Consider the following 23682-nt stretch of genomic DNA (forward strand, 5'->3'; position numbering starts at 1 on the left):
CTATACATTACCACACACACACTCTCTTTCTCTCACACACCCGAATGCACGCTCGCACACATGCACAAACGCACCTCTCTCAACACACACAAGCATCTTTGTTTCATTCTCTCACCTTGTTGCTCTGCCTCCATCAATAGATCCTTAGAGGCTGAAAACAAAAAACACACAAAAAGTCATGGACGTCACAAATTCCCACCCACTGACATCATAACAAATCACAGATGCCATTCTCCGACAACTGTGACCATTCGGCGCCACAGATATTCAAGTCAAATTTTATTTCATAATCTCAATATACTTTACAAAAAATAAAGATTAAGATATGTGACAGAATAAAGATATGGCAGACTATAAGATAGATATGTGACAGAATAAAGATATGGCAGACTATAAGATAGATATGTGACAGAATAAAGATATGGCAGACTATAAGATAGATATGTGACAGAATAAAGATATGGCAGACTATAAGATAGATATGTGACAGAATAAAGATATGGCAGACTATAAGAGACAGAATAAAGATATGGCAGACTATAAGAGACAGAATAAAGATATGGCAGACTATAAGATAGATATGTGACAGAATAAAGATATGGCAGACTATAAGATAGATATGTGACAGAATAAAGATATGGCAGACTATAAGATAGATACGTGACAGAATAAAGATATGGCAGACTATAAGATAGATACGTGACAGAATAAAGATATGGCAGACTATAAGATAGATACGTGACAGAATAAAGATATGGCAGACTATAAGATAGATACGTGACAGAATAAAGATATGGCAGACTATAAGATAGATATGTGACAGAATAAAGATATGGCAGACTATAAGATAGATATGTGACAGAATAAAGATATGGCAGACTATAAGATAGATATGTGACAGAATAAAGATATGGCAGACTATAAGATAGATATGTGACAGAATAAAGATATGGCAGACTATAAGAGACAGAATAAAGATATGGCAGACTATAAGATAGATATGTGACAGAATAAAGATATGGCAGACTATAAGATAGATATGTGACAGAATAAAGATATGGCAGACTATAAGATAGATATGTGACAGAATAAAGATATGGCAGACTATAAGATAGATATGTGACAGAATAAAGATATGGCAGACTATAAGATAGATATGTGACAGAATAAAGATATGGCAGACTATAAGATAGATATGTGACAGAATAAAGATATGGCAGACTATAAGATAGATATGTGACAGAATAAAGATATGGCAGACTATAAGATAGATATATGACAGAATAAAGATATGGCAGACTATAAGATAGATATGTGACAGAATAAAGATATGGCAGACTATAAGATAGATATGTGACAGAATAAAGGTATGGCAGACTATAAGATAGATATGTGACAGAATAAAGATATGGCAGACTATAAGAGACAGAATAAAGATATGGCAGACTATAAGATAGATATGTGACAGAATAAAGATATGGCAGACTATAAGATAGATATGTGACAGAATAAAGATATGGCAGACTATAAGATAGATATGTGACAGAATAAAGATATGGCAGACTATAAGATAGATATGTGACAGAATAAAGATATGGCAGACTATAAGATAGATATGTGACAGAATAAAGATATGGCAGACTATAAGATAGATATGTGACAGAATAAAGATATGGCAGACTATAAGATAGATATGTGACAGAATAAAGATATGGCAGACTATAAGATAGATATGTGACAGAATAAAGATATGGCAGACTATAAGATAGATATGTGACAGAATAAAGATATGGCAGACTATAAGATAGATACGTGACAGAATAAAGATATGGCAGACTATAAGATAGATATGTGACAGAATAAAGATATGGCAGACTATAAGATAGATACGTGACAGAATAAAGATATGGCAGACTGACCGCTGCGCTCATGTTTTGTTTAACATCACTTGAAGTGAAACAGAATGTGAGCTCTTACGAAATCAGTCTGGTTTCACAAGGCAAATGGGACAGTGCCCACAACTTAAAGCCTTTACAAGTGATTGGTCCTTACGGTGTGGGTCGCCGTGGGTAACCAGGAACTCCAGCATCTTGTTCATGGCGCCCATAAAGAAGATGATGCGTAGCTGGGTCATCGCCATGGTGATGAGACTCCACAGGAAGATGGGCGAGCAGACTGAACTACGGAACGGAGGGCCACCTGTCAGGGGAAAGAAGGGGAGGGGCGGGGGTAAGAATTAAACATGAGATAATGACACTTGGCTAAGTTACTTTCTCAATTTCTCAATTTTTATTAAAAAGTTGAACAGATTAAAGTAGGGTTGAGCTCAATATCGTCCATTTATTCTGGTTGGTGAGTGGAGCCCTGGAAGACCAGCTCTGACCAGTTCTGACCAGTTCCATTTAACTGTATCCGGTTCTAAGCAGTTATGTCTAGTTCTGACTGGTTCTAACTGTTTTTGTTGTGATCCCATGCTATTCCTCACCCTGTGTCTGTTCTCCTGTTGGGAGCTGCTCTGACGAGGGATCTGGTTCCTGCTGCTTCGCAGCCATCTTCTCTTCCATCGTGGTCACATGACTGTAGAATCTGTCCCCCTTCACCTTGTCATCCATCACCATGCCACTCAGCTTCACCTCCTTACTGTGGGAGCAAGGGGGGAGAGAGGGGGGAAGGTGGGATGGAGGTGAGGAGAGAGAGAGAGAGAGAGCAAACAATTGGAGCAATGGAGAAAGAAAAACTCCCTCTGTTATTCAATGATTTTGGGTTACTGTAACAGTCTATAGCGTTAGAGTTACGTCATGTAATGTTGTGTTATGATAGTAACGTTGTCATGGATACTGACGTGTAGCTGATGTCCTCAGGTGCGGGGAAAGACTCCCCCGGCCAATTAAGGAAGCAGTTGAGGAAGACGAGACCGGCTAGCCCCGACCACACCCACATAATCACCCTGAAGGACACACCTAGATCATAGATCAACTGGAGAGAAGAAACGGAGGGAGAGAGAGAAGTATGGGAAAGAGGTTCGCAAATTCAACTATAATATATCACGATATCAAGTAAAGCCACGATACAAAGTAATGCCTTTCGGTGAATCCTCAATCAATCAACATTTGTCCCAAGGTGCTTACCGTAACAAACACGGACCTAAACACCCAGAGGGAACTGAGGAGTAACTCTCCTACCTTGACTCCGGGGAAGGTGACGGCTGAAGAGGCGTAGGAGCCGATCATTAGAGACAGGATAGTGGAGCGCACGTTCCCAAACATGTTGGGCAACTAGGAGACAGAGAGAAGGGGGGAGACGGAGAGGTAGCGAGAGGTGAAACAGTGAGAGTGGGAGATAAAAGAGAGGGAGGGAGAGGAAGACAGACAAAGATCACAGGTGAGCAGTGACTGTATTAACTGAATCCATCAATTTTTGCAAATTGATGGAAAATGAAACGCAGAAATATCAAATGTGCATATCTATTCACACCCCTGAGGCAATACTTTGTAGAAGCACCTTTGGCGGCGATTACAGCTCGGAGTCTTTCTGGGTAAGGCTCTAAGAGCTTTGCACACCTGGATTGTACAATATTTGCCCATTATTATTATTTTTTTTAAATCTTCAAGCTCTGTCAAGTTGATTGTTGATCATTGCCAGACAGGCATTTCAAATCAAATCAAATTGTGTTTGTCACATGCGCCGAATACAACAGGTGTAGACCTTACAGTGAAATGCTTACATACAAGCCCTTAACCAACAACGCTTTAAGAAGTTAAGAAATGTTTAAGTAAAAAATAGATAAGTAAAAAATAGAAAATAAAAGTAACCAATAATTAAACAGCAGCAGGTAAATAACAAGCGAGGCTTATATACAGGGGGTACCGGGACAGAGTCAATGTGCGGGGGGGGGCACAGGTTAGTCGAGGTAATATGTACATGTAGGTAGAGTTAAAGTGACTATGCATAGATTATAAACAGAGTAGCAGCAGCGTAAAAGAGGGGTCTGGGTAGCCCTTTGATTAGCTGTTCAGGAGTCTTATGGCTTGGGGGTAGAAGCTGTTAAGAAGCCTTTTGGACCTAGACTTGGGGCTCCGGTACAGTTTGCCGTGCGGTAGCAGAGATAACAGTCTATGACTAGGGTGGCTGGAGTCTGTGACAATTTTCATGTCTTTCCATAGATTTTCATGCCGATTTAACTCAAAACTGTAACTAGGCCACTCAGGAACATTCAACATCGTCTTGGTAAGCAACTCCAGTGTAGATTTGGCCTTGTGTTTTAGGTTATTGTCCTGCTTAAAGGTGAATTAATCTCCCAGTGTCTGTTGGAAAGCAGACTGAACCAGGTTTTCCTTTAGGATTTTGCCTGCACTTATAGCTGTATTCCGTTTCTTTTTATGGAAAAAAAACTCCCTAGTCCTTGACGATGACAAGCATACCCTCAACATGATGCAGCCACCACCACACTTGAAAATATATGATAAATATACAATGTGATGTTGTGTTGGATTTGCCCCAAACATAACACTTTGTATTTGTAACGGATGTGAAATGGCTAGCTAGTTAGCGGGTACGCGCTAATAGCGTTTCAATCGGTTACGTCACTTGCTCTGAGACTTGAAGTAGGGTTTCCCCTTGCTCTGCAGAGGGCCGCGGCTTTTGTGGAGTGATGGGTAACGATGCTTCGTGGGTGTCAGTTGTTGATGTGTGCAGAGGGTCCCTGGTTCGCGCCCGGGTATGGGCGAGGGGACGCACTAAAAGTTATACTGTTACATGTTCAGAACAAAAAAGTTCATTTCTTTGCCACATTTTTTGCCGTATTACTTAATTTCCTTGTTGCAAACAGGATGCATGTTTTGGAATATTTTTATTCTGTACAGGCTTCCTTCTTTTCACTCTAATTTAGCTTAGGTTATTGTGGAGTAACTACAATGTTGTTGGTCCATCCTCAGTTTTCTCCTATCACTGCCATTAACCTCTGTAACTGTTTTAAAAGTGACCATTGACCTCATGGTGAAATCCCTGACCACTTTCCTTCCTCTCCGGCAACTGTTAGGATGGACACCTGTAGCGTTGTCGTGACTGGGTGTATTGATACACGATCCAAAGTGTAATTCATAACTTCACCATGCTTAAAGTGATATTCAGTGTCTGCTTTTTAATATATATATTTTTTACAATTCTACCAATCGGTGCCGTTCTTTGCGAGGCATTGAAAAACCTCCCTGGTATTCGTGGTTGAATCTGTGCTTGAAATTCACTATTCGGTTTAGGGACCTTACGGATAATTGTATGTGTGAGGTACAGAGATGGGGTAGTCATTCAAAAATCATATTAACCACTATTATTGAACATATTGAACTTATTATGTGATTTGTTAAGCACATTTTTACTCCTGAACTTATTTAGGCTTGCCATAACAATGGCTTGAACACTTATTGACTCAAGACATTTCAGCTTTACTACATTTTTTATAAAATAAAAAACATTTCTACAAACAAAATTCCACTTTGACATTATGGGGTATTGTGTGTAGATCAGTGACACAATTTGGGGAAAGTAAAGGGGTGTGAATACTTCCTGAAGGCACTGAAAGTGCTCAAGATGCAGTTCTATGAAAGTAACACCAGGTGGTGATATGAGCTGTTCATCTTTATGGAGAGGGTCCTAATATGCAGCTTCGCAACCTGTGTTAGGTCAGTTACTCTGCTGCTTTAGGACACACATGCTAGCCTGAGGCAAGGGGAATAGCCTTGCTTTGTATTCACAGCCTCTGACTTGGCATATAATATTGCTACACAGCACAAGGTTGATTTTAGAATTTTTTTGGTTGCTGGCACTTTTGCAAAACTAACGGTTTAACTTGGAAAAGGTAGAAAATGTGGACATATGGGGTTATGAATGAACAAATGCCATACAAGAAGTCTTGTAGTTGCCTTCCTATTTTCCTCACTCTCCCTTCTCTTTCTCTGTTGGAGGACGTTGTGCAAGTACTGAGTGTCTGCGTGGCAAAAAATATTTTTTGTTGTTGCTGTGAACGTGTGTGTGCATGGAATTGTGCAGGTGGCACAGTAGAAGCAGTGTCCTCCTTAACCCGCTGAGGTAAAACCCAACACAAACAGCTGTGAATATTTCCCCCTATGTCGTGCCAACGACACTGTGGCAGTGCCAGCCTACGCAGATAAAAAGACACACAGATAATAACGTACATCACATCAGGCTGCGTGTCAGCACCACTCTCCCATTTGGAAAACATCGCCTGATCTCGCGAGCTTACATGAATGTTCGCTGCGCAGAGCGGTAATTAGTTCATGTTAAATATATAGTGACAACACATACTGTATCACCACACTGAGCTTAAATACATACCCGAATTGTGACACAATTTCTCTGTGGGGGCTTAAATCAAATTTACGTGATGAGCTTTTTTATACACTGTATATAAACGTACAGACTCAGAGCTACAGCACTGTTTGCACTTCTCTATATAAATATGTATTACGATTTGAAGTAGCACCCTATTCACTATATAGTGCACTACTTTTGACCACTATGTAGGGAATAGGGCGCCATTTCGGGTGCAAACTATGTCACTCCACACTGTGCCAAGCTTAAAGAGTTATATCAGACACCATTGTGCTAACCTCTATTTAAAGATGTGCATTACAACCGGAATCTGTAAAGACAGCATCTACTGTAAATAATAACTCTGTATATCTTTCCCCTCTGTCATCCCTTCACCATCAGTTCAATTAAAATCTGAAAATAGGAAAAGGGTGGGAATTACCACTCCTTTAAAAAAAAATATTCTTCTGATGCTTGGGCAGTTATCCCTCTTTAACAATTAAATGCAAAATTGCATTAAAAAAAAACAGGAAGAAGCAACACACACACTTTGACACCTTATTTCCAGTTGGTCACTTTCTAAGTTTCATTGAGGACATACTGCTGTCCTCCCCTCCTTCCTATCCCTCTCTTCCTCCTTATCCCGCTCTCTTCCTCCTTATCCCTCTCTCTTCCTCCTTCCTATCCCTCTCTTCCTTCCTATCCCTCTCTTCCTCCTTATCCCTCTCTTCCTCCTTATCCCGCTCTTCCTCCTTATCCCTCTCTCTTCCTCCTTCCTATCCCTCTCTTCCTCCTTATCCCTCTCTCTTCCTCCTTCCTATCCCTCTCTTCCTCCTTATCCCTCTCTCTTCCTCCTTCCTATCCCTCTCTTCCTCCTTATCCCTCTCTCTTCCTCCTTCCTATCCCTCTCTTCCTCCTTATCCCTCTCTCTTCCTCCTTCCTATCCCTCTCTTCCTCCTTATCCCTCTCTCTTCCTCCTTCCTATCCCTCTCTTCCTCCTTATCCCTCTCTTCCCCCTTATCCCTCTTTTCCTCCTTATCCCTCTCTTCCTCCTTATCCCTCTCTTCCTCCTTATCCCGCTCTCTCCCTCTCTAGATCTTTCCTGTTTTCCACAACAGTCTCTCTCCCTGTTTTTCCATTCTTATCACCCCCCCCCCCCCAATTTAACCCTGCTGATAGTGACATACTAGCCAGTACCACAGTTTTCCAGGCCAAGTGACCTGACCAGGAACAACTCTGTGCCCTACACTGACTATATAGAACCCCTAGGGTTCTGATTAAAGAACCCTACAAAAGGGTTCTATATAGAACCTTAAGGGTTGCTATATGAAGTGATAGAACCATTTTTGGTACTACGTAGAAACCTTTCTCCGAAGAGTGTAGTTTTAGCCAATAACTAGGGCCTGCAGTTTTCCCTGGTCAGGTCTTGGCAGAGGTACGGATAAAGTCGCCCCATGACCATTCTCTCTTCTGGTCCTGTAGGTCAGTGTATGGGTCATGGCTGAGCTCCAGCTCGTTCTTAATGACCCATCTGAGGTATTCAGGAGCCTCAGCTACGTGCCCCCACACACACTACCATGGACATGGACTGACAGACAGAGACAGGCAGACAGAACCAAAGGTTGACATTATTTAGGTGGATGGAACGAAAGAGTCAATGACTAGGAGGGAAACGTGTGAGGCGTTTGCCATGTCATGCAGTGCTCTACAGTGCAACCGTTTACTTGCATATGCGCCTAAATATTTTTGCTGCGACCTGGAATTTTAATTTAGGAGCACCAGTGCGCCAACATTTTTGGGGGATTCTGGCTTCATTACCTCCCATATTTTTCATTGTGCTCCTAAATTACTTTGTGAGCACTTACATTTTTCATCTTAGGCGCACACATGCTCTTTGTCAACAAAAACAAGGTCAGCGTAGAGCCCTGTCATGTGTGGGTAACAGAGGAGGCTGGTGGGAGGAGCTATAGGAGGATGGGCTCATTGTAATGGCGGGAATTCAATTAATGGAACGGTCTCAAACACACCCAACATACGGAAACCAACGTTTGACTCCGTTCCATTAATTCCATTCCAGCCATGACAATGAGCCCGTCCTCCTATAGCTCCTCCCACCAGCCTCCACTGATGGGTATGTGTCCATGTACGTGTGTGAAAGAGGCAGAGAGTGAGTGAGAAAGAGGTAGAGGGACAGACAGAGAGGTAGAGGGACAGACAGAGAGGTAGAGGGACAGACAGAGAGGTAGAGGGACAGACAGAGAGGTAGAGGGACAGACAGAGAGGTAGAGGGACAGAGAGAGAGGTAGAGGGACAGAGAGAGAGGTAGAGGGACAGACAGAGAGGTAGAGGGACAGACAGAGAGGTAGAGGGACAGACAGAGCGGTAGAGGGACAGACAGAGAGGTAGAGGGACAGACAGAGAGGTAGAGGGACAGACAGAGAGGTAGAGGGACAGAGAGAGTTAGAGGGACAGACAGAGAGGTAGAGGGACAGACAGAGAGGTAGAGGGACAGACAGAGAGGTAGAGGGACGGAGAGAGCGGTAGAGGGACAGAGAGAGCGGTAGAGGGACAGAGAGAGAGGTAGAGGGACAGAGAGAGGGGTAGAGAGACAGAGAGAGTTAGAGGGACAGCCAGAGAGGTAGAGGGGCAGACAGAGAGGTAGAGGGACAGAGAGAGAGGTAGAGGGACAGAGAGAGAGGTAGAGGGACAGAGAGAGGGGTAGAGAGACAGAGAGAGAGGTAGAGGGACAGAGAGAGGGGTAGAGAGACAGAGAGAGTTAGAGGGACAGACAGAGAGGTAGAGGGGCAGACAGAGAGGTAGAGGGACAGAGAGAGAGGTAGAGGGACAGAGAGAGGGGTAGAGAGGCAGAGAGAGCGGTAGAGGGGCAGAGAGAGAGGTAGAGGGACAGAGAGAGGGGTAGAGAGACAGAGAGAGTTAGAGGGACAGACATAGAGGTAGAGGGGCAGACAGAGAGGTAGAGGGGCAGACAGAGAGGTAGAGGGACAGACAGAGAGGTGGAGGGACAGACAGAGAGGTGGAGGGACAGACAGAGAGGTGGAGGGACAGACAGAGAGGTAGAGGGACAGAGAGAGAGGTAGAGGGACAGAGAGAGGGGTAGAGAGACAGAGAGAGCGGTAGAGGGACAGACAGAGCGGTAGAGGGACAGACAGAGAGGTAGAGGGACAGACAGAGAGGTAGAGGGACAGACAGAGAGGTAGAGGGACAGAGAGAGGGGTAGAGGGACAGAGAGAGAGGTAGAGGGACAGAGAGAGAGGTAGAGGGACAGAGAGAGGGGTAGAGAGACAGCGAGAGGGGTAGAGAGACAGAGAGAGAGGTAGAGGGACAGAGAGAGTTAGAGGGACAGAGAGAGAGGTAGAGGGACAGACAGAGGGGTAGAGGGACAGAGAGAGGTAGAGGGACAGAGAGAGTTAGAGGGACAGAGAGAGGGGTAGAGAGACAGAGAGAGTTAGAGGGACAGAGAGAGGGGTAGAGGGACAGAGAGAGCGGTAGAGGGACAGAGAGAGGGGTAGAGAGACAGAGAGAGGGGTAGAGAGACAGAGAGAGGGGTAGAGGGACAGAGAGAGAGGTAGAGGGACAGAGAGAGCGGTAGAGGGACAGAGAGAGCGGTAGAGGGACAGAGAGAGCGGTAGAGGGACAGAGAGAGAGGTAGAGAGACAGAGAGAGGGGTAGAGGGACAGAGAGAGGGGTAGAGAGACAGAGAGAGCGGTAGAGGGACAGAGAGAGAGGTAGAGGGACAGAGAGAGGGGTAGAGGGACAGAGAGAGAGGTAGAGGGACAGAGAGAGGGGTAGAGAGACAGAGAGAGAGGTAGAGGGACAGAGAGAGAGGTAGAGGGACAGAGAGAGAGGTAGAGGGACAGAGAGAGAGGTAGAGGGACAGAGAGAGGGGTAGAGAGACAGAGAGAGGGGTAGAGGGACAGAGAGAGAGGTAGAGGGACAGAGAGAGGGGTAGAGAGACAGAGAGAGAGGTAGAGGGACAGAGAGAGAGGTAGAGAGACAGAGAGAGAGGTAGAGGGACAGAGAGAGAGGTAGAGGGACAGACAGAGAGGTAGAGGGACAGAGAGAGAGGTAGAGGGACAGACAGAGAGGTAGAGGGACAGAGAGAGGGGTAGAGAGACAGAGAGAGAGGTAGAGGGACAGAGAGAGAGGTAGAGGGACAGAGAGAGAGGTAGAGGGACAGAGAGAGAGGTAGAGGGACAGAGAGAGAGGTAGAGGGACAGAGAGAGAGGTAGAGGGACAGAGAGAGAGGTAGAGGGACAGAGAGAGGGGTAGAGGGACAGAGAGAGAGGTAGAGGGACAGAGAGAGAGGTAGAGGGACAGAGAGAGGGTAGGAAGATGGGTGAACTCGAGAAAAAGCAGGGAGCTTTAAAAACAGAATCAGAACAACATTCTACAAGAACAAAAAAAGATTGCCCTGGAGAATGTAAGGTCATATAGCTCATGTACCTAATATTGACTGACTGACGGATTGACGGACGTGTGATTTAGGTCAATGGAATGAAAGGGCCTTGACCACCTGGAACTACTGGTAGAGAGGGAACTACTGGTACAGAGGGAACTACTGGTGCAGACGGAACTACTGGTACAGAGGGAACTACTGGTACAGACGGAAATACTGGTGCAGACGGAACTACTGGTACAGACGGAACTACTGGTACAGAGGGAACTACTGGTACAGAGGGAACTACTGGTACAGAGGGAACTACTGGTACAGACGGAAATACTGGTGCAGACGGAACTACTGGTACAGACGGAACTACTGGTACAGACGGAACTACTGGTACAGAGGGAACTACTGGTACAGACGGAACTACTGGTACAGACGGAACTACTGGTACAGACGGAACTACTGGTAGAGAGGGAACTACTGGTACAGAGGGAACTACTGGTGCAGACGGAACTACTGGTACAGACGGAACTACTGGTAGAGAGGGAACTACTGGTACAGAGGGAACTACTGGTACAGACGGAACTACTGGTACAGACGGAACTACTGGTACAGAGGGAACTACTGGTACAGACGGAACTACTGGTACAGACGGAACTACTGGTACAGACGGAACTACTGGTACAGACGGAACTACTGGTACAGACGGAACTACTGGTACAGACGGAACTACTGGTACAGACCCGGAGGGTTACAGTGTGTGTGTATATATAGAGAAAGAGGAAAATAAAGAGATATACATTAGAGAGAGAGAGGGGGGGGGGGGTAGAGAGAGGGGGAGAGGGAGATAGAAAGAGGGTGGAGAGAGGGAGAGACACGTGTCCTTGTGTGTTTTGGGAAGGGGTGGGGGGCAGGGACGAGCGTGTCGACAGCCCAGTGATCTGATTGGCCGACGGACGTGTGGAAGAATTTAGAGCCAGGAGCAGAACAGCATGTGCCGTGGAGACTCTGAATGGCCAACACACACACACACACACACTATTAATCACATTTATACGCAAAGAAAAACAAAATACACACATACTATACAGAAAAAAGTATACATCCTCCCAAAACACCAACAGACAAAAATATACAGTAATATAGCGTATAATAGTAATAGCTACAGTATGCCTTATACAGTGCATTCGAAAAGTATTCAGACCCCTTGACTTTTTCCACATTTTGTCACGTTACAGCCTTATTCTAAAATGGATTAAATTACTTTTTTTGCTTATCAATCTACACACAATACCCCATAATGACGAAGTGAAACAGGGTTTTAAATGTATAAAAAAAAAAAAAAAAAAAAAACCTTATTTACATAAGTATTCAGACCCTTTGTTATGAGACTTGAAATTGAGCTCAGGTGCATCCTGTTTCCATTTATCATCCATGAGATGTTTCTACAACTTGATTGGAGTCTACCTGTGGTAAATCCAATTGATTGGAAATGATTTGGAAAGGCACACACCTGTCTAAATAATGTTCCACCGTTGATAGTGGATGACAGAGCAAAAACCAAGCCATGAGGTCGTAGGGATTGTCTGTAGAGCGCCGAGTCAGGATTGTGTCGAGGCACAGATCTGGGAAAGGGTACCAAAACATTTCTGCAGCATTGAAGGTCTCCAAGAGCACAGTGGCCTCCATCATTCTTAAGTGGAAAACGTTTGGAACCACCAAGACTCTTCCTAGAGCTGGCAGCACAGCCAAACTGAGCAATCGGGAGAGAAGGCCCAAGAACCCAATGGTCACTCTGACAGAGCTCCAGAGTTCCTCTGTGGAGATGGGAGAACCTTCCAGAAGGACAACCATCTCTGCAGCACCCCACCAATCAGGCCATTATGGTAGAGTGGCCAGACAGAAGCCACTCTTCAGAAAAAGGTTAATGACAGCCGCTTGGAGTTTGCCAAAAGGCACCTAAAGGACTCTCAGACCATGAGAAACAAGATTCTCTGGTCTGATGAAACCAAGATTGAACTATTTGGCCTGAATGCCAAGCGTCATGTCTGGAGGAAACCTGGCACCATCCCTACGGTGAAGCATGGTGTTGGCAGCATCATGCTGTGGGGATGTATTTCAGTGGCAGGGACTGGGAGACCAGTCAAGATCGAGGGAAGATGAACGGAGCAAAGTACAGAGAGATCCTTGATGAAAACCTGCTCCAGAGCGCTCAGGACCTCAGACTGGGGCAAAGGTTCACCTTTCAACAGGACAACGACCCTAAGCACACAGCCAAGACAACGCATGAGTGGCTTCTGGACAAGTCACTGAATGTCCTTGAGTGGCCCAGCCAGAGCCCGGACTTGAACCCTATCGAACATCTCTGGAGAGACCTGAAAATAGCTGTGCAGCGACGCTCCCCATCCAACCTGACAGAGCTTGAGAGGATCTGCAGAGAAGAATGGGAGAAGCCCAAATACAAGGTGTGCCAAGATTGTAGCGTCATACCCAAGAAGACTCGAGGCTGTAATCGCCGCCAAATGTGCTTCAACAAAGTACTGAGTAAAGAGTCTGAATACTTATGTAAATGTGATATTTCAGTTTTTTTTAAACCTGTTTTTACTTTGTCCTTATGGGGTATTGTGTGTAGATTGATGAGGGAAACAAAAGATTTAATCCATTTTAGAATAAGGCTGTAACGTAACAAAATGTGGAAAAAGTCAAGGGGTCAATACTTTCCAAATGCATTGTATACACTGAGTACACCAAACATTAGGAACACCTTCCTAATATTGAGTTGCAACCCCCCTTAAGCCCTTTGAACAGCCTCAATTCGTCAGGGCATGGACTCTACAAGGTGTCGAAAGTGTTCCACGGGGATGCTGGCCCCATGTTGGGGATGCTGGCCCCATGTTGACTCTAATGCTTCCCACAGTTATGTAAAGATAATTTGCAAATAAATTCATTAAAAATCCTACAATGTGATTTTCTGGATTTTTTTTCTCATTTTGTCTGTCATAGTTGAAGTGTACCTATGATGAAAATTACAGGCCTCTCTCATCTTTTTAAGTGGGAGAACTTGCACAATTGGTGGCTGACTAAATACCTTTTTGCCCCACTGTATGTATGTTTCAGAGGAAGCTGGTCAGAATCATATCACCTTTATTCACCAAGTACATTTACACATACTCAGGATTGTACTTGGTGATATGGTGCTGCTAGTGATAGACAACATTTAGAGACAGAATACAGGCAGAGGAGTTTAAAGAAAGTTTACATACAACTAGTTAGAGTGAGCATAGAGCTATAAGAGAATGAGCAGATATACAGTGGGTATATTGTTGATATACAGTGGGTATATTGTTGATATACAGTGGGTATATTGTTGATATACAGTGGGTATATTGTTGATATACAGTGGGTATATTGTTGATATACAGTGGGTATACGGTTGATATACAGTGGGTATACGGTTGATATACAGTGGGTATATTGTTGATATACAGTGGGTATATTGTTGATATACAGTGGGTATACGGTTGATATACAGTGGGTATATTGTTGATATACAGTGGGTATACGGTTGATATACAGTGGGTATATTGTTGATATACAGTGGGTATACGGTTGATATACAGTGGGTATACGGTTGATATACAGTGGGTATACTGCTGATATACAGTGGGTATACGGTTGATATACAGTGGGTATACTGCTGATATACAGTGGGTATACGGTTGATATACAGTGGGTATACTGCTGATATACAGTGGGTATACGGTTGATATACAGTGGGTATACGGTTGATATACAGTGGGTATACGGTTGATATACAGTGGGTATATTGTTGATATACAGTGGGTATACGGTTGATATACAGTGGGTATACTGCTGATATACAGTGGGTATACGGTTGATATACAGTGGGTATACTGCTGATATACAGTGGGTATACGGTTGATATACAGTGGGTATACGGTTGATATACAGTGGGTATACTGCTGATATACAGTGGGTATACGGTTGATATACAGTGGGTATACTGCTGATATACAGTGGGTATACGGTTGATATACAGTGGGTATACGGTTGATATACAGTGGGTATACTGCTGATATACAGTGGGTATACGGTTGATATACAGTGGGTATACGGTTGATATACAGTGGGTATACTGCTGATATACAGTGGGTATACGGTTGATATACAGTGGGTATACTGCTGATATACTGTAAATGTGTACATCCACTGTATCAGTATGAATGTATCTACATGCAGAGACATGAACAGAGTGCAAATGCAGTAGGGTGCAGTTATTTTGTGTACAGTCCAGAGATGACTTAAAGCGGGGTGCAGCATAGAGTGCAGTCCTTTAGTCTCTACGGGCCACAGCACGCGGTAAGAAACGTTTCAGGTGACGGGAGGTTTAGGTCATGAGGGGTGGCAGGAGCTATAGGAGGAGGGGCTCATTGTAATGGCTGGAATGGAATGAATGGAATGGAGACAATCGTGGTTTCCATATGTTTGATACCGTTCCATTAATTCCATTCCAGCCATTACAATGAGCCCGTCCTCCTATAGCCCCTCCCACCAGCCGTTGGTGTGTTCTGGGAACTTGGTAGCTTTGGATATGTCGTCGTTGTGTCCATGTAGAGGAGAAGGATGGTGTGTGTGTGTGTGTGTGTGTGTGCGCGTGTCTTACCGTGAGGGAGGTGAAGGTGAGGCAGATTCCTCCGAAGCCGTTGAAGGAGACTGCGATGAAAATGAGGGCCGAGAGTACTGGAGGAGGAAAAGGAGGAGGAAGGAGGAGACAAGAGGAAGAGGACAGAGTTAGATAGATCTACAGTGAGGGGGAAAAGTATTTAAACCCCTGCTGATTTTGTACGTTTGCCCACTGCTAAAAAAATTATCAGTCTATAATTTTAATGGTAGGTTTATTTGAACAGTGAGAGACAGAATAACAACAAAAGAATCCTGAAAAACGCATGTCAAAAATGTTATAAATTGATTTGCATTTTAATGAGGGAAATAAGTATTTGACCCCCTCTCAATCAGAAAGATTTCTGGCTCCCAGGTGTCTTTTATACAGGTAACGAGCTGAGATTAGGAGCACACTCTTAAAGGGAGTGCTCCTAATCTCAGCTTGTTACCTGTATAAAAGACACCTGTCCACAGAATCAATCAATCAATCAGATTCCAAACTCTCCACCATGGCCAAGACCAAAGAGCTCTCCAAGGATGTCAGGGACAAGATTGTAGACCTACACTGTAGACCTACACAAGGCTGGAATGGGCTACAAGACCATCGCCAAGCAGCTTGGTGAGAAGGTGACAACAGTTGGTGCGATTATTCACAAATGGAAGAAACACAAAAGAACTGTCAATCTCCCTCGGCCTGGGGCTCCATGCAAGATCTCACCTCGTGGAGTTGCAATGATCATGAGAACGGTGAGGAATCAGCCCAGAACTACACGGGAGGATCTTGTCAATGATCTCAAGGCAGCTGGGACCATAGTCACCAAGAAAACAATAGATAACACACTACGCCGTGAAGGACTGAAATCCTGCAGCGCCCGCAAGGTCCCCCTGCTCAAGAAAGCACATATACATGCCCGTCTGAAGTTCAGAGGACAACTGGGTGAAAGTGTTGTGGTCAGATGAGACCAAAATGGAGCTCTTTGGCATCAACTCAACTCGCCGTGTTTGGAGGAGGAGGAATGCTGCCTATGACCCCAAGAACATCATCCCCACCATCAAACATGGAGGTGGAAACATTATGCTTTGGGGGTTTTTCTGCTAAGGGGACAGGACAACTTCACCGCATCAAAGGGACGATGGACGGGGCCATGTACCGTCAAATCTTGGGTGAGAACCTCCTTCCCTCAGCCAGGGCATTGAAAATGGGTCATGGATGGGTATTCCAGCATGACAATGACCCAAAACACATGGCCAAGGCAACAAAGGAGTGGCTCAAGAAAAAGCACATTAAGGTCCTGGAGTGGCCTAGCCAGTCTCCAGACCTTAATCCCATAGAAAATCTGTGGAGGGAGCTGAAGGTTCGAGTTGCCAAAAGTCAGCCTCGAAACCTTAATGACTTAGAGAAGATCTGCAAAGAGGAGTGGGACAAAATCCCTCCTGAGATGTGTGCAAACCTGGTGGCCAACTACAAGAAACGTCTGACCTCTGTGACCCTCTGTGAAGGGTTTTGCCACCAAGTACTAAGTCATGTTTTGCAGAGGGGTCAAATACTTATTTCCCTCATTAAAATGCAAATCAATTTATAACATTTTTGACATGCGTTTTTCAGGATTTTTGTTGTTGTTATTCTCTCTCTCACTGTTCAAATAAACCTACCATTAAAATTATAGACGGATCATTTCTTTGTCAGTGGGCAAACGTACAAAATCAGCAGGGGATCAAATACTTTTCCCCCTCACTGTATGTGTGCAGTGTAATGTAATAAGCAGATGTGTTTAATGTGATTTTTCTGTACATTTAGTGTTCATTTACAGTGACTTACAGTGGCTTAGGATTCTTACCTTCAGGGTTATAGGCAGCTCCGGCTATCATGGCACAAGAGAAAGCAAAACACGCACTGCAAGAGAGAGAGTTGCTGACTGATGGAAGATAATGATGATGACAATGGTTGTGAAGATAATGACTATGGTCATGACGATGAACATGATAATTGTGTAAATAATTATGATGATGACAATGCTCAATGGTATTTGTGATGATGATGATGATTGCAATAATAATGATGATGATGGCAATGACAGTGTTAATCGCTGATGATTTACTATTACTATAATAATGATGGCAATGACGATGTGTCCCGTCTTTTACCTGCCGAGGAGGCGGAGTGGGCGGGGCCCGTACTTGTCCATCAGGATACCTAGCGGCAGAGTGGCTGCACTCAGCAGGAAGGAGCCAATGGTAAAGCCCAGATTCAACATCTCTTCCTGGTCCACACAGCTATGCCAGATACCACTGTCCCACGAACTGATGTTACTGAACACTGTCTCATTGTCTGGGGGGGGGGGGGGGGGGTGGAGAGAGGTGAAGAAAGAGAGGAGGGGAGAAGGAGAAGGGTAAGGAGGTGGAGAGAGAGAGGGGGAGCAGGAGAAGGGTAAGGAGGTAGAGAGAGAGGGAGAGAGAGAGCGAGAGGGGGGGGGGTAGGGAGGTGGAGAGAGAGGGGGTGGAGCAGGAGAAGGGTAAGGAAGGGGATGAGAGAGAGAGGGGGGGGAGAAAGGTAGGGAGGTGGAGAGAGAGAGGGGGGAGCAGGAGAAGGGTAAGGAAGGGGATGAGAGAGGGGGGGGGGAAAGGTAGGGAGGTGGAGAGAGGGGGGAGAAGGAGAAGGGTAAGGAAGGGGATGAGAGAGAGGGGGGAGAAAGGTAGGGAGGTGGAGAGAGAGAGGGGGGAGCAGGAGAAGGGTAAGGAAGGGGATGAGAGAGAGGGGGGGGAGAAAGGTAGGGAGGTGGAGTGGGAGAGGGGGGAGCAGGAGAAGGGTAAGGAAGGGGATGAGAGAGAGAGATGGAGAGGGGGGGAGCGGGAGAAGGGTAAGGAAGGGGATGAGAGAGAGAGGGGGGGGCAGGAGAAGGGTAAGGAAGGGGATGAGAGAGAGAGAGGGGGGAGCAGGAGAAGGGTAAGGAAGGGGATGAGAGAGAGAGATGGAGAGGGGGGAAGCGGGAGAAGGGTAAGGAAGGGGATGAGAGAGAGAGGGGGGAGCAGGAGAAGGGTAAGGAAGGGGATGAGAGAGAGAGGGGGGAGCAGGAGAAGGGTAAGGAAGGGGATGAGAGAGAGAGAGGGGGGAGCAGGATAAGGGTAAGGAAGGGGATGAGAGAGAGAGATGGAGAGGGGGGGAGCGGGAGAAGGGTAAGGAAGGGGATGAGAGAGAGAGGGGGGAGCAGGAGAAGGGTAAGGAAGGGGATGAGAGAGAGAGAGAGGGGGGAGTAGGAGAAGGGTAAGGAAGGGGATGAGAGAGAGAGAGAGAGAGAGAGAGGGGGGAGCAGGAGAAGGGTAAGGAAGGGGATGAGAGAGAGAGGGGGGGGAGCAGGAGAAGGGTAAGGAAGGGGATGAGAGAGAGGGGAGTTGAGAACTATACAAGACAATTCAGGAAGTACTCTGAAATTCTCTTCAGTACTTTTCAATGAGAAACATTTTGAATTGGCATTTGGTCTATTTTCTGAATTGAAATGGAATTGAAATGGAATTGAACCCAACTCTGAAGTATACAGTATCCCTTAGTATGGAATTGACCCCAACCCTGAAGTATACAGTATCCCTTAGTATGGAATTGACCCCAACCCTGAAGTATACAGTATCCCTTAGTATGGAATTGACCCCAACCCTGAAGTATACGGTATCCCTTAGTATGGAATTGACCCCAACCCTGAAGTATACGGTATCCCTTAGTATGGAATTGACCCCAACCCTGAAGTATACGGTATCCCTTAGTATGGAATTGACCCCAACCCTGAAGTATTGAAACCATATCATGACCAAGACTTGGCATCTATAAGGTCTTATTTATGCATACATTTAAGCAATGAGATGAGATAAATATATATATAGTATGTATAGTATATATAGTTCCTTAGTATGGAAATGACCTCAACCCTGAAGTATACAGTATCCCTGTGTGAGTGTTACCCATGGATGGGGACGTACTTATGCAGAGGTGTGAGTAGAAGCCCTCGTTCTTGAGCATGATGAGTAGCGATCCCCAGCCCAGCAGCACAGCAGAGAACAGCAGGTTCTCTATGACCGCAGTCACCGCCATCCACCACCGCCTACGATAGGCCTGGGCCAGAGAAGGAGCCATCGCTGCTCTGGGGGGAGGGAGGGAGGGAGGGAGAGAGGGAGAGAGGGAGAGAGAGGGAGAGAGAGGGAGAGAGAGAGAGAGAGAGAGAGAGAGAGAGAGAGAGAGAGAGAGGGAGAGGGAGAGATTAACATTTAACAATCCTTTCTTAAAGAATAAAGTACGGCACACACTCTCCGTACAGAACCTCAATGTTGCATCAACAACGTCAAAGGTCGACAAAAACTAAAAATACATATCAAAGCAAGAAAGGATGTTTTTTTTTTTAAGTATACAGCTGCTTTCCTCATCACTTTCATCTGAGCTCAGAGAGCAACAAAAAGACAGGGACGGCAATACAAATTCCCCGTGGGATATGTTACGGAGTCTAGTTGATAGGTAATCGACTAGCCGTACTGTTCCCCAGACTCCACGCGTAGGGATTTGTACAATGCTTAACAAGGCTATTGAACTTGACATTGGTGTCTGTCTTTATTCCTTTATCCATCATATCATACTGAAACATGGTATCAGAAGTGGCTCGGAAAACACATGTTTGTTATTTTTGTAGCTAAGTACAGTATAGGCACAGTTACGTTCCATATGCGAACACACGCCGTTTCCTACTCACAACACTGATCAACTCGTTGTTAGCTGGCTAGCTAGCATCACTACCTACCTCCATGACTGAAGGCAAAGAAATCTCCTATTCCATTGCTATGGCAGTGAACATTCCGCCACCAAATCACATGGTTCTCACAGGGGACTGGAATACTAATTGGGACAACTTCAGGGATGAATTCGAGGACTATGCGCTGGCGACCGGTCTACATGAGAAACCCAACGAGGTACAAGCGGCAACTCTGAGGAGTTTAATGGGCAGCGAATGCAGGCATATCTACCGGCACCATCTCACCCTCACGGCACGACAACAGTGTGATGCAAAGGCTATATTGGATGCATTGGAGAATTACTTCAAACCCGCCAGAAACGTCATTTACGAGCGGTTCGTTTTCGGAAGCTGCAAACAGGAAGAGGGTGAGTCAGTAAACAACTTTGTAACCCGTTTGAGAGAGAAATCCGCCACTTGTGAATACGGGGGATTGAAAGATGAATTGATTCGTGACAAAATAGTACTGGGAATTGCAAATGAGAATACGCGCCGGCGTCTACTGAGAGAGAGAGGCTTAACATTAGTAACTGCCATCGAAATGTGCCGCACTGCTGAAGTCACTGACATGAGAATGAGAGCAATGGAAACGGAAACCCCACGCTCCGACGTTGATACTGTTCACGCTGTTGCTAGGCAGACATTCAGACAAAACCAATCGAGGCAGAGTAATTCACCACGAACGGTGAACACAGAGAGCCCCATAGCATGTAAATACTGTGGGAATAGACACACACGTGGCAAAGAGCACTGCCCTGCCTACGGAAAACCATGCAGAACGTGTGGAACTAATAATCACTTTGCAAAAGTGTGTCTCAAAAGCAAAAGAAGGGTGAGTGAGGGCAAGATTCACTGTGTTGATGATGTTACTCAATGTTCAGAGCTGAACAGTGAAAGTGACATTTACATGCATGAATCCATTGGGGCTGTACACTCAAGAGGGAAGAAATGGTTTGTGACACTACGATTACATAACAAGCAACAACAATGTCAACTGGATTCGGGTGCTACATGCAACGTAATGAGCTACAAAGACAAAATCAATCTGGCACCTGACACACATCTATTGCCCAGCGATACTAGACTAAAGCTGTACTCAGGAGAACTAATGAGCTCTATGGGCACCTTTGAGACCGAATGTGTTATTCGGGGACGCAAACACAAGCTGGAGTTTGAGATTGTGAAAACCAGTCAAAATCCTCTCCTCTCAGGCTCTACATGCTCCAAATGACCTGCACATTGTGGATCATGTCCAGCATGGAACCCTGTCCAAAGAACAACTACTCAGCAGATATGACGATGTATTCAACATGCCCGTTGAATCAGTGCCTGGGGAGGTACACTTTGAAGTGGATGAGAGCATCACTCCAGTCCAGTGTGCTCCTCGCAATGTGCCCATTGCAATGAAAGTGGCTGTGAAGGCCCAGCTGGACAAGTATGAGGCCGATGGCCACATGACATCTGTGACTGAACCAACTGACTGGATCAGCAATATGGTCATAGTGAAAAAAACAGAGAAGCTGAGGGTCTGCATCGACCCAAAGCATCTGAACCAAGCACTGAAACGATCCCACCTCATCATGCCGACACTAGAGGATGTCCTCTATAAGCTTCCCAAGGCCAGGATTTTCACCTTGGTGGATGCCCGAGATGCATTCCTTCAATGCAAGCTGGACGAAGAAAGCAGCTTTATGACTACCTTCTGGACCCCCTGGGGTCGGAAACGCTGGCTCAAGCTCCCGTTTGGTGTCTCAGTGGTGCCTGAGGTATACCAACGCAAGCAGCACGAGTTACTGGCTGGGTTCAAGGGCATTGAACCCATCGCCGATGATATCCTGATTGTAGGATGTGGTGACACAGACGAAGAAGTAGAACGCAACCACGATGTGAAGCTCCTGGCACTGATGGAGCGCTGCCAATCAGTTAAGCTTCGTCTTGGCCTGAAGAAGCTGCAGTTCAAGGTGAAAGACGTCCACTTCCATGGCCACATTCTCTCGGCAAGAGGCCTGAAGCCGGACCCAGATAAGGTCCAAGCGATCCTCGACATGCCAAACCCGTCTGATGCAAAAGGAGTACAGCGTCTCATCGGCTTTGCAAACTATCTTGCAAAGTTCATGCCACACCTATCAGCAGTCTGTGAGCCTCTGCGCCGGTTGCTGGACAAAGACACACCATGGCACTGGCTACCCAAGCACGAGGCCGCAGTGCAGGAGATGAAATCTCTGGCTTCATCCATGCCAGTGTTGCGCTACTACGACGTCACGAAGCCTGTCACAATCCAGAGCGACTCTAGCCAAAGGGGACTTGGATGCTGCCTTATGCAGGAAGGCCAGCCCGTTGCGTTTGCCTCGAGAGCGCTCACCCCCACCGAACAAAACTATGCACAAATTGAGAAAGAGTGCCTCAGCATCGTCTTCTCCTGCCAGCGATTCCATCACTACTTATATGGTCAAGAGCTGGTCACCGCTGAAACTGACCACAAACCACTCATTGCCATATTCAGTAAACCTCTCCTCAACGCGCCCAAGAGGCTTCAAAGCATGCTCCTGACTCTGCAAAACTACAGCCTGAAGGTCATTTACAAGCCAGGACCAGAGATGTACATCAGCGACACACTGAGCAGGGCAACAGCACAATGTACAGGTAGAGGCACTGCCTATCAGCGGCAGGCCATCTGTTCGCTACAGCAGGAACAACAAGATGTTCAACAGATCAATCAGGCAGACTACTTAAATGTCACAGATCACCGCCTAGCCCAGATCAGGCAACATACTGACAAGGACGAACACCTACAGTCACTGAAGTCCATGGCTCTCGCAGGTTGGCCATATCTGAAAGAGGAGACACCTTTCACCGTAAGAGAATACTGGACCTTTCGAGATGAGATCAGTGTGCAAAATGGCGTCTTGTTCAGAGGTCAGAAGGTCATTATTCCCAAATCACTACGTCCAGAGATGCTTACCCGCATACACTCCAGTCGCGTTGGAGGTGACGCATGCTACCGCCAGGCACGTGAAACATTATACTGGCCAAACATGCAACTGTACCACATGCAACGAGTACGCTCATGAACAGCAAAAGGAAACCATGATGTTACACGAACTGCCCACAAGGGCCTGGCAAATCATCAGCATGGACTTAGTCAGCCACAGACAAAAGGACTATCTTCTCATCGTTGATCATTACTCTGACTTTTGGGAAATTGAACTGCTCCCTGAGTTGTCTGCAGAGACGGTCATAAAGCGCTGCAAGGCGTAGTTTGCAAGGCAAGGTCAGCCTGACAAGGTAATCACGGACAATGGCCCACAATTCACTGCACAGTTCAAGCGTTTCGCCTCAGAATGGGAGTTTGACCACGTGACCTCCTCTCCAAGACACCCAAAAGCAAATGGCAAGGCAGAATCAGCTGTCAAGATTGCAAAAAACCTGTTAAGCAGGGCCTTGCGCGACAGCAACGACCCATGGAAAGCGATCTTACAGTGGAGGAACACACCCACC

General features: G+C 45.7%; 1 protein-coding gene across 1 annotated transcript in view; it reads right to left on the bottom strand.

Moving 5' to 3' along the window:
- slc43a1b (solute carrier family 43 member 1b) overlaps window positions 1-23682 on the bottom strand; it is a 55133-nt gene that overhangs the window by 21290 nt on the left and 10161 nt on the right. Inside the window, exons 2-10 of the mRNA XM_038981666.1 lie at window positions 19385-19545; window positions 17561-17744; window positions 17254-17309; window positions 15417-15493; window positions 3183-3275; window positions 2843-2976; window positions 2486-2640; window positions 2053-2199; window positions 116-151 (exon numbers count right to left, since the gene is read on the bottom strand). Of these exons, the coding sequence (XP_038837594.1) occupies window positions 116-151; window positions 2053-2199; window positions 2486-2640; window positions 2843-2976; window positions 3183-3275; window positions 15417-15493; window positions 17254-17309; window positions 17561-17744; window positions 19385-19538 (1036 nt within the window). The 5' untranslated portion in view covers window positions 19539-19545. The remainder of the gene's footprint in view (window positions 1-115; window positions 152-2052; window positions 2200-2485; window positions 2641-2842; window positions 2977-3182; window positions 3276-15416; window positions 15494-17253; window positions 17310-17560; window positions 17745-19384; window positions 19546-23682) is intronic.

Source organism: Salvelinus namaycush, chromosome 42 (genome assembly GCF_016432855.1).
Source record: "Salvelinus namaycush isolate Seneca chromosome 42, SaNama_1.0, whole genome shotgun sequence".
NCBI classification, from domain to species: domain Eukaryota; kingdom Metazoa; phylum Chordata; class Actinopteri; order Salmoniformes; family Salmonidae; genus Salvelinus; species Salvelinus namaycush.